Source organism: Nerophis lumbriciformis, linkage group LG07, assembly GCF_033978685.3.
Source record: "Nerophis lumbriciformis linkage group LG07, RoL_Nlum_v2.1, whole genome shotgun sequence".
NCBI classification, from domain to species: Eukaryota; Metazoa; Chordata; class Actinopteri; order Syngnathiformes; family Syngnathidae; genus Nerophis; species Nerophis lumbriciformis.
Window position 1 is genome coordinate 43,890,054 of NC_084554.2, and position 9,947 is coordinate 43,900,000.

Here is a 9,947-nt window from a genome sequence, read left to right on the forward strand (position 1 = left end):
ACGGTTGCTAATCGTTAAATGAGGATATCTTATTGCTGTTGCAATAAAGTAAATACATGTACTTCCTGTTTACTTGCATTTGCCAGCGCATTTCAAATTAAAAGCTTTACGAGGTGACATTTTAAGCGCTCAATAACTCGAAGAGGGAAGAAGAAAGTCAACTTTTGGACTTTACGAGAACAATCTTACTGATTAATAAATGAGGGGGTTTATTGGATAAGTTGGACTATTCAGCACACGTTGAGGTCACATTTCAAAGTAAAGGCGTGACAATAAAAGGTAATTAACTATCAAAAATCCTAATGGTGCAAACGATCCTTGTAACGACGCAGATCAATCACGTTGGAGACCGCCCCTAAATTAAAGCAACACTACGAGCCTCCTCCTAATAAAATCTTCCCGGCGACTTCATTAGGCGGCGCGAGGGCGCATAAATCTCAGAGATGAAAGCGTCGTTAATTCGAGGCCGGGCTGACGCGGCGGCGACTATTTTGAGGTGTGGCGCGCTGGGATGTTTGATGCTCGCTTGCCACCTGAGGAAGGAAGTTCATTATCTTTACGACGCGACTTTATGAAGCTGAGGAAATGCACGCAGTGAATTAGACTGCAGGGACCCTGGGAAAGTGCAGCGCTCTTACTGTACTGCTTACTGCTACTCTAATTCTGACTGTACTGATTACTATACTCTTACTGTACTGCTTACTGCTACTCTAATTCTTACTGTACTGCTTACTGCTACTCTAATTCTTACTGTACTGCTTACTATACTCTTACTGTACTGCTTACTGCTACTCTAATTCTTACTGTACTGCTTACTGCTACTCTAATTCCTACTGTACTGCTTACTATACTCTTACTGTACTACTTACTGCTACTCTAATTCTTACTGTACTGCTTACTATACTCTTACTGTATTACTTACTGCTACTCTAATTCTTACTGTACGGCTTACTGCTACTCTAATTCCTACTGTACTGCTTACTATACTCTTACTGTACTACTTACCAGAGGTGGGACCAAGTCATTGTTTTGCAAGTCACAAGTAAGTCTCAAGTCTTTGCCCTCAAGTCCGAGTCAAGTCCCGAGTCAAGACAGGCAAGCCCCGAGTCAAGTCCAAAGTCAAGACTGGAAAGTCTCAAGTCAAGTCCTAAGTCCTGCATTTTGAGTTTCGAGTCCTTTCAAGTCCTTTTAACCACAGACTAATATATTAACACAGATTGTGTATGCTTTTCAAACGCTGTATTTATTTATTAAAACAAGTGCATTTTAAATTGCAGGAAAGAAAATTGTGCTGACATTGCACTTTATAATAGCACTATTAACCAGTCATTTTAAACATTAACTCATTCCTTTACAGAACAAACACATTGAAAAATAAAGTGCAAATGTACTTATTTGTACAAAAGTGTTAACATTGAAAAAACATGACATATACGTGAACATAAAAAAGTTGTAGAGTCTGTCAGTCATTTGTGCACGATGGGGGCGTAGTATGATGCCACCATGGCTGAAAACTCGCTCCACTGGAGCACTGGAGGCAGGCACTGCCAAGACTCTCATGGCCACTCGGAACAGTGAAGGAAGAGTCTTCATGTTCAATGCCCAGAACAAAAGGGGGAGAGAGTTGTTTTGGGTTGGTGCACTACTTGTAAGTGTATCTTGTGTTTTTTATGTTGATTTAATTAAAAAAAGAAAAGAAAAAAAAAAAAATTCTTGTGCGGCCCGATACCAATCGATCCACGGACCAGTACCGGGCCGTGGCCCGGTGGTTGGGGACCACTGAGGTAAACAACCAACAGTATGTCAGAAAGCTAGCTAAAACGGTACACATATTCATAATATAGTATACATTTTAACTGACCTTTATTTGACTATTTTTGTCTTTTTTTAGGTGGCTAAAATACGCGGTGCTGCTGACCGCCGTCTAACGTTACGTGTGATATATTGACTAACGTAACCCTGCTTAAAAAAAATCACTGAACAAAAAGTATGAATAAGGTAGTGAACTGCAACAGATTCCCGTGTTTGCAATAACGTTATAACGTTAGCAGTGAGTTTACAGCCTCACTGATTTAACTACACAGCAAATAAAAGTCACGTTACTTAGCCAATAAACGTTATCTTACATTCAAAACTTACCGTTCTTTGTGCAACTTCAAATGCCGGACGAAGTTGGAAGTTGTTGCCTCTCCATCAGTCATTTTCGAACCGCATGTGTTGCATACTGCAAACCGTTTTGTGTTGACCACCTCGTAATTTTTATACCCAAACAAAATTATTTTAGGTATCATTTTTTGTTCACTGGCGTGTGGTTTGGACATGTCTTCTTCGTTGGTTGTCCTGCAATTTGATTGGATGAATGCTGTGTGATGAAAACAAAGTAGATCTAATTTGATTGGCTGTTGTACTGAGACCACACCAGCTGACACACGCAACGCTGATAGACAAGTACACAATGAAAAATACGGAGCGCTCCCGAATAACTTTTTCATCTTTGGGTTTTGGGGAAAGTAGCAAGTCATGTCAAGTCATGTCAATTCAAAAGGCTCAAGTCCAAGTGAAGTCACAAGTCATTGATGTTAAAGTCTAAGTCGAGTTGCAAGTCTTTTTACATTTTGTCAAGTCGAGTCTAAAGTCATCAAATTCATGACTCGAGTCTGACTCGAGTCCAAGTCATGTGACTCGAGTCCACACCTCTGCTACTTACTGCTACTCTAATTCTTACTGTACTGCTTACTGCTACTCTAATTCTTACTGTACTGCTTACTATACTCTAATTCTTACTGTACTTCTCACTATACTCTTACTGTACTGCTTACTGCTACTCTTACTGTATTGCTTACTATACTCTTACTGTACTTCATACTGCTACTGTAATTCTTACTGTACTGCTACTGCAATTCTCACTGTACTGCTTACTATACTCTTACTGTACTTCATACTGCCACTATAATTCTTACTGTACTGCTTACTATACTCATACTGCATTTTATACCGCTACTGTAATTTTTACTGTACTGCTACTGCAATTCTTACTGTACAGCTTAATATACTCTTACTGTACTTCATACTGCTACTGTAATTCTAACTGTACTGCTACTGCAATTCTTAATGTACTGCTTACCATACTCTTACTGTACTTCATACTGCTACTGTAATTCTTACTGTACTAATACTGCAATTCTTAATGTACTGCTTGCTATACTCTTGCTGTACTTCATACTGCTACTGCCATTCTTACTGTACTGCTTACTATACTCTTACTGTACTTCATGCTGCTATTGTGATTCTTACTGTACTGCTACTGTAATTCTTACTGTACTGCTTACTGTACTTAATACTGCTACTGTGATTCTTACTGTACTGCTACTGCACTGCTTACTATACTCCTACTGTACTGCTTACTATACTCCTACTGTACTTCATACTGCTACTGTAATTCTTACTGTACTGCTTACTATACTCTTACTGTACTTCATACTGCTACAGTAATTCTTACTGTACTGCTACTGCAATTCATACTGTTCTGCTTACTATACTCTTACTGTACTGCTTACTATACTCTTACTGTACTTCATACTGCTACTGTAATTCTTACTGTACTGCTACTGCAATTCTTACTGTACTGCTTAATATACTCTTGCTGTACTTCATACTGCTACTGTAATTCTTACTGTACTGCTTAATATACTCTTACTGTACTGCTTACTATACTTTTACTGTACTTCATACTGCTACTGTAATTCTTACTGCACTGCTACTGCAATTCTTACTGTACTGCTTAATATACTCTTACTGTACTTCATACTGCTACTGTAATTCTTACTGTACTTGTACTGTAATTCTTACTGTACTGCTACTGCAATTCTTACTGTACTGCTTACTATACTCTTACTGTACTGCTTACTGCTACTCTAATTCTTACTGTACTGCTTACTGCTACTCTTACTGTATTGCTTACTATACTCTTACTGTACTTCATACTGCTACTGTAATTCTTACTGTACTGCAATTCTCACTGTACTGCTTACTATACTCTTACTGTACTTCATACTGCTACTGCAATTCTTACTGTTCTACTTACTATACTCTTACTGTACTTCATACTGCTACTATAATTCTTACTGTACTGCTTACTATACTCATACTGCATTTATACCGCTACTGTCATTTTTACTGTACTGTTACTGCAATTCTTACTGTACAGCTTAATATACTCTTACTGTACTTCATACTGCTACTGTAATTCTAACTGTACTGCTACTGCAATTCTTAATGTACTGCTTACTATACTCTTACTGTACTTCATACTGCTACTGTGATTACTACTGTACTGCTTACTATACTCTTACTGTACTTCATACTGCTACTGTAATTCTTACTGTACTGATAATGCAATTCTTAATGTACTGCTTGCTATACTCTTACTGTACTGCTGACTATACTCTTGCTGTACTTCATACTGCTACTGCCATACTTACTGTTCATGCTGCTATTGTGATTCTTACTGTACTGCTACTGTAATTCTTACTGTACTGCTTACTGTACTTCATACGGCTACTGCAATTCTTACTGTACTGCTACTGCAATTCTTACTGTACTGCTTACTATACTCTTACTGTACTTAATACTGCTACTGTGATTCTTACTGTACTGCTACTGCCATTTTACTGTACTGCTTACTATACTCCTACTGTACTGCTTACTATACTCCTACTGTACTTCATACGGCTACAGTAATTCTTACTGTACTGCTACTGCAATTCATACTGTTCTGCTTACTATACTCTTACTGTACTGCTTACTATACTCTTACTGTACTTCATACTGCTACTGTAATTCTTACTGTACTGCTACTGTAATTCTTACTGTACTGCTTAATATACTCTTGCTGTACTGCTTACTATACTTTTACTGTACTTCATACTGCTACTGTAATTCTTACTGCAATTCTTACTGTACTGCTTAATATACTCTTACTGTACTGCATACTGCTACTGTAATTCTTACTGTACTTGTACTGTAATTCTTACTGTACTGCTACTGCAATTCTTACTGTACTGCTTACTATACTTCATACTGCTACTGTAATTCTTACTGTACTGCTTACTATACTTCATACTGCTACTGTAATTCTTACTGTACTGCTACTGTAATTATTACTGTACTTCTTACTATACTATTACTGTAATTTTCACTGTATTGCTTACTGTACTGTACTTCTTACTATACTTCTTACTGTACTGCTTACTGCAGTGGTTCTCAGGCTTCTTTCACCAAGTACCACCTCAGAAAACACTTGTCTCTCCAAGTTCCAACATTAAAGTACAGTAGCGTAGTAGGCCTAAGTATGCATTAAAAACAAGACAGAGGTTTTATTGCACACGTTTATTTAATAATTTTGCCCACTGTAACTTTACACACAGTTTGAACAGTCACACTGTGTTTGAATATTTAAGTGATTATTTGGCGTACCACTAGATGGAGCCTCGTACCACACTGGCTTACTGTACTGCTTACTGTACGGTACATCCCTGCCAGGCTCAATGCACTGCAATGCTGCAGTGCAACCAGCAGGGGCGCTGTTGAGCCACTCTTACCCTCTTTGCTCCAACTACAGGTGACTTTATGGTGATCAATATTGGTACCGTATTAATTACTAATATTAAATAAATAAATAATTAATAGATAAAATACCTCCCTAGGCCAGGAGTTTGACACCTTTTTTTTAATTGTATATATATAAAAACATTTTTTAAAGATGCCCCTTTTGGAAAAATGTATTTTTTTTAAATGACTCTCTTCCCTAAGTAATATATTTATTTCTTGGAAATATCAAAAGTATGCAAATTATTATAATTTTAATGAATATTTTATTTTATGTGATCATTGTTTTTTATATTAGTTTAATAATGAAATTATACAATATGTTTCTGGGAAAACATTACTTTTTACCTGCCCCATTTAAAAAAAAAATCTAAACTGGAAATGATTATCATAATCAATATTATTATTCATAACACGAATAATGGTGCTAATAATTGTATGTTTGAAATCAATAAAAAGTCATTTTGTTTTTTTTGTTCAGGCTTGATCAAGACAGCCCTGCCCGGCATGGACCGGGAGGTCAAGGAGAACTACCAGGTGGTCATCCAGGCTAAGGACATGGCAGGACAGATGGGGGGTCTGTCGGGGACCACCACCGTCAGCATCACGCTCTCTGACATCAACGACAACCCGCCGCGCTTCACCAAGAGTGAGTTTTGGGGGCCGGGCTCAGCATCCCTTTGGGGCCCTGAATGCACTGCACATGTGATGGAGGAATGCACTGTGCAGGGTTGAAATTCAACTGAATTTGCATTAATTCAGGTTGCTTTAGCTAATAATCATGCTGCAAGATCTAGCATGTTGCATTCAATGTTTATTCCCATTCATTCCCGTTAATTCCCTTGGAAAGTTTCCAATTCTGAATATTCTTGGAATTTTGCAACGCTACCACCACCAGACCCCATGCTAATAACCCGTTAGCATGCAGCTGCAATTCCAAATAACGCATTTCTTTCTCACTTGCGACGACCTTCGACAACCTGAGTAAGAGCCCGCTAATTGTTTCTTAGTCTGCAGATGTTGTCCCCACTTTTATTTTTCATGAACGTAAAGTCATTCCCCTTGCTCACTTGTGCCCAAGAAGTAAATACCGTATTTCTCGGACTATAAGTCGCATTTTTTTTTCATAGTTTGGCCGGGGGTGCGACTTATACTCAGGAGCGACTTATGTGTGAAATTATTAACACATTAGCGTAAAATATCAAATAATATTATTTAGCTCATTCACGTAAGAGACTAGACCAGGGGTCGTCAACCTTTACCACTCAAATTGAAGGAAACTATGGGAGCCACAAAACTCTTTTGAAATTTAAAATGAAATAACACTGAATACAGTTTTTTTTTGCTTTGTGCTATGTATAAACCAGACACGCGGCCCGCGAGAAGTTATTTTGCGGCACGCACCTTAGTATGAAAATTTTATGTTAGCGCGGCCCGCGAGTTTTATATGAATGGCGCTTGACAGCGTCATACTTGCCAACCCTCCCGATTTTTCCGAGAGACTCCCGAAATTCAGGGCAACTATTCTATCGGATGTCTACTGAATTTCACCCAAACAACAATAATAAGGGCGTGCCATGATGGGACTGTCTTTAGCGCCCTCGACAGCCTCTACTGGCAGCGTGCCAGCCCAGTTACATGTTGTATGCGGCTTCTGCAGATACACATGAGCGACTGCAAGGCATACTTAGTCAACAGCCATATAGGATACACTGAGGGTGGCCGTATAAACAACTTTAACACTGTTACAAATATGCGCCACACTGTGAACCCACACCAAACAAGAATGACAAACACATTTCGGGAGAACATCCGCACCGTAACACAACATAAACACAACAGAACAAATACCCAGAATCCCATGCATCCCTAACTCTTCCGGGCTACATTATACACCTCCGCTACCCCTTCCCCTCAGTGCGTCGGTTGAGGTTGGGGGGGCGGGGTTTGGTGGTAGCGGGGGTGTATATTGTAGCCCGGAAGAGTTAGGGATGCATGGGATTCTGTGTATTTGTTCTGTTGTGTTTATGTTGTGTTACGGTGCGGATGTTCTCCCGAAATGTGTTGGTCATTCTTGTTTGGTGTGGGTTCACAGTGTGGCGCATATTTGTTAAAGTTGTTTTACACGGCCACCCTCAGTGTGAACTGTATGGCTGTTGACTAAGTATGCCTTGCAGTCCCATACGTAGACGTATAAGATTTCATGGGATTTAGCGATTAGGAGTGACAGATTGTTTGGTAAACGTATAGCATGTTCTATATGTTATAGTTATTTGAATGACTCTTACCATAATATGTTACGTTAACATACCAGGCACCTTCTCAGTTGGTTATTTATGCCTCATATAACGTACACTTATTCAGCCTGTTGTTCACTATTCTTTATTTATTTTAAATTGCCTTTCAAATGTCTATTCTTGGTGTTGGCTTTTATCAAATACATTTCCCCCAAAAATGCGACTTATATATGTTTTTTTCCTTCTTTATTATGCATTTTAGGCCGGTGCAACTTATACTCCAGAGCGACTTATACTCCGAAAAATACGGTAAACATATTTTAATGTGACACCCCCATGCTAATAGCGTGTTAGCTCCCAGTTCTTTGTTTTTGAAAACCTCCGCCTTACTCAACCCAAGAAGTCAGAAAAAGATGGTAACGGGACATCCCCGCGCCCCCGTTCCGCCACACAACACCCGACCATGGTCTGGGGCCTAAATCCTGTCAGCGAACAGAACATTTTTAGCTGACAGGATTTGACGGAAGAAGAGAGTTTGAGTTGGCTCCGCCCCCTGATGTCTGGCTCACATGACGATGATGATGAAGGTCCGCAGATAAATCCAGACCCGGGCGAGGTCGCGGCCTCCATTGCGACACGCGGACTCCATCTTGGAGCCAATTAACCCACCTGAGCTCGCCCTGGCCTCCGCGGGGACGTTTTAACGAGGTCTGTCCTCATCGGAGCTTTCAAATACACTCTTGTGTCCACAGCGCTCTATGAGTTCAAGGTGCCCGAGTCCACCGCGGTGGGCTCGCCGGTGGGAGTCATCCGGGCCGTGGACAACGACATCGGCGAGAACGCGGACATGGACTACAGGATCATCGGCAGCGACGGGCCTGGAATGTTCGACATGTCCACCAACAGGAGCTCACAGGAGGGTGTCATCGTGCTCAGGAAGGTCAGACCCTGGTTTTTCTGCTACCTAATATTTGTATTCAAATCACTTTAGCATGCTAATGCTAATAAATCATGTTGTGACGAGCTAAATTATTTGATTTCAATTTCATATTCACACTTTTGTATTTGTGTGAAACAAGTTTTAATCAAACTTAAATGTAAATTGTTGCATATTTTATACTATTAGCGACTAATACACCGGTGCGACTTATACTCCGAAAAATACGGTAATTAAAACATAAATGTACAATTTTCTGACACATTCAAACCCAGTTGTTCTTACAAGCCGAGCACCAACAGATTTTCATGTTAAAAGATTAAAGTCACATTTATTGTTTTTTCAATCATACGAAACAAACAAATGATGAAAAAATAGGGAAATTATGACTTTTCCTGGAAAATATTGTTATTTTGGTTTTGCTTCTTTTGTAAATGTATAAACCTTTGTACGATATTTTTTGGGAGGAAAACATTGTTTTGTGTGCTCTAAAAAATGATTGCATTGTTCAAAAGATCTACTTGAAAAAAAAATAAAAAATAAACATTTTCTTCTAAATTAATCAAAGCTTTATTTGTTAAGCAAAATGTCTTACACCAACCAGACAATAATTACAAGATATGGTGTGTCACTTGAGAATAACTAAAAATGAACAACATCTAAAAAAAATCATAATGAATAAAAACATGAAATAGTTAAATATTTATATTACAAGGTTTCCAATAGATTGCCAAACATATGTGGGAGCATATATATGTACATACACATATTTGTGTGTGTATATATATATATATATATGTATATATATATATACACAAATATATGTACATACATATGTATATACAAATATATATACATACATACATATGTACAGTATATACAAATATATATACATACATATGTATATATAAGTACATATGTGTATATACATATATTTGTATGTATGTATATATGTGTGTATATACGTATGCATGTATATATACATATATATATATATATGTATATATATATACATACACACATACGTATGTTTATATATATATACATATACATACATACGTATGTTTATATATATATGTATATACATACGTATGTATGTATACATATATGTGTATATATGTATGTGTAAATATATGTATATATATATGTGTGTATATATATGTATA

At 38.1% G+C, this 9,947-nt stretch overlaps 1 protein-coding gene across 3 annotated transcripts in view; it reads left to right on the top strand.

Moving 5' to 3' along the window:
* Nucleotides 1–9,947, top strand: part of LOC133609487 (cadherin-6-like) — a 156,828-nt gene that overhangs the window by 131,527 nt on the left and 15,354 nt on the right. For all 3 annotated transcript variants that reach the window (XM_061965102.1, XM_061965100.1, XM_061965101.1), the window contains 2 exons: nt 6,089–6,256; nt 8,597–8,784. In XM_061965102.1, the coding sequence (XP_061821086.1) occupies nt 6,089–6,256; nt 8,597–8,784 (356 nt within the window). The remainder of the gene's footprint in view (nt 1–6,088; nt 6,257–8,596; nt 8,785–9,947) is intronic.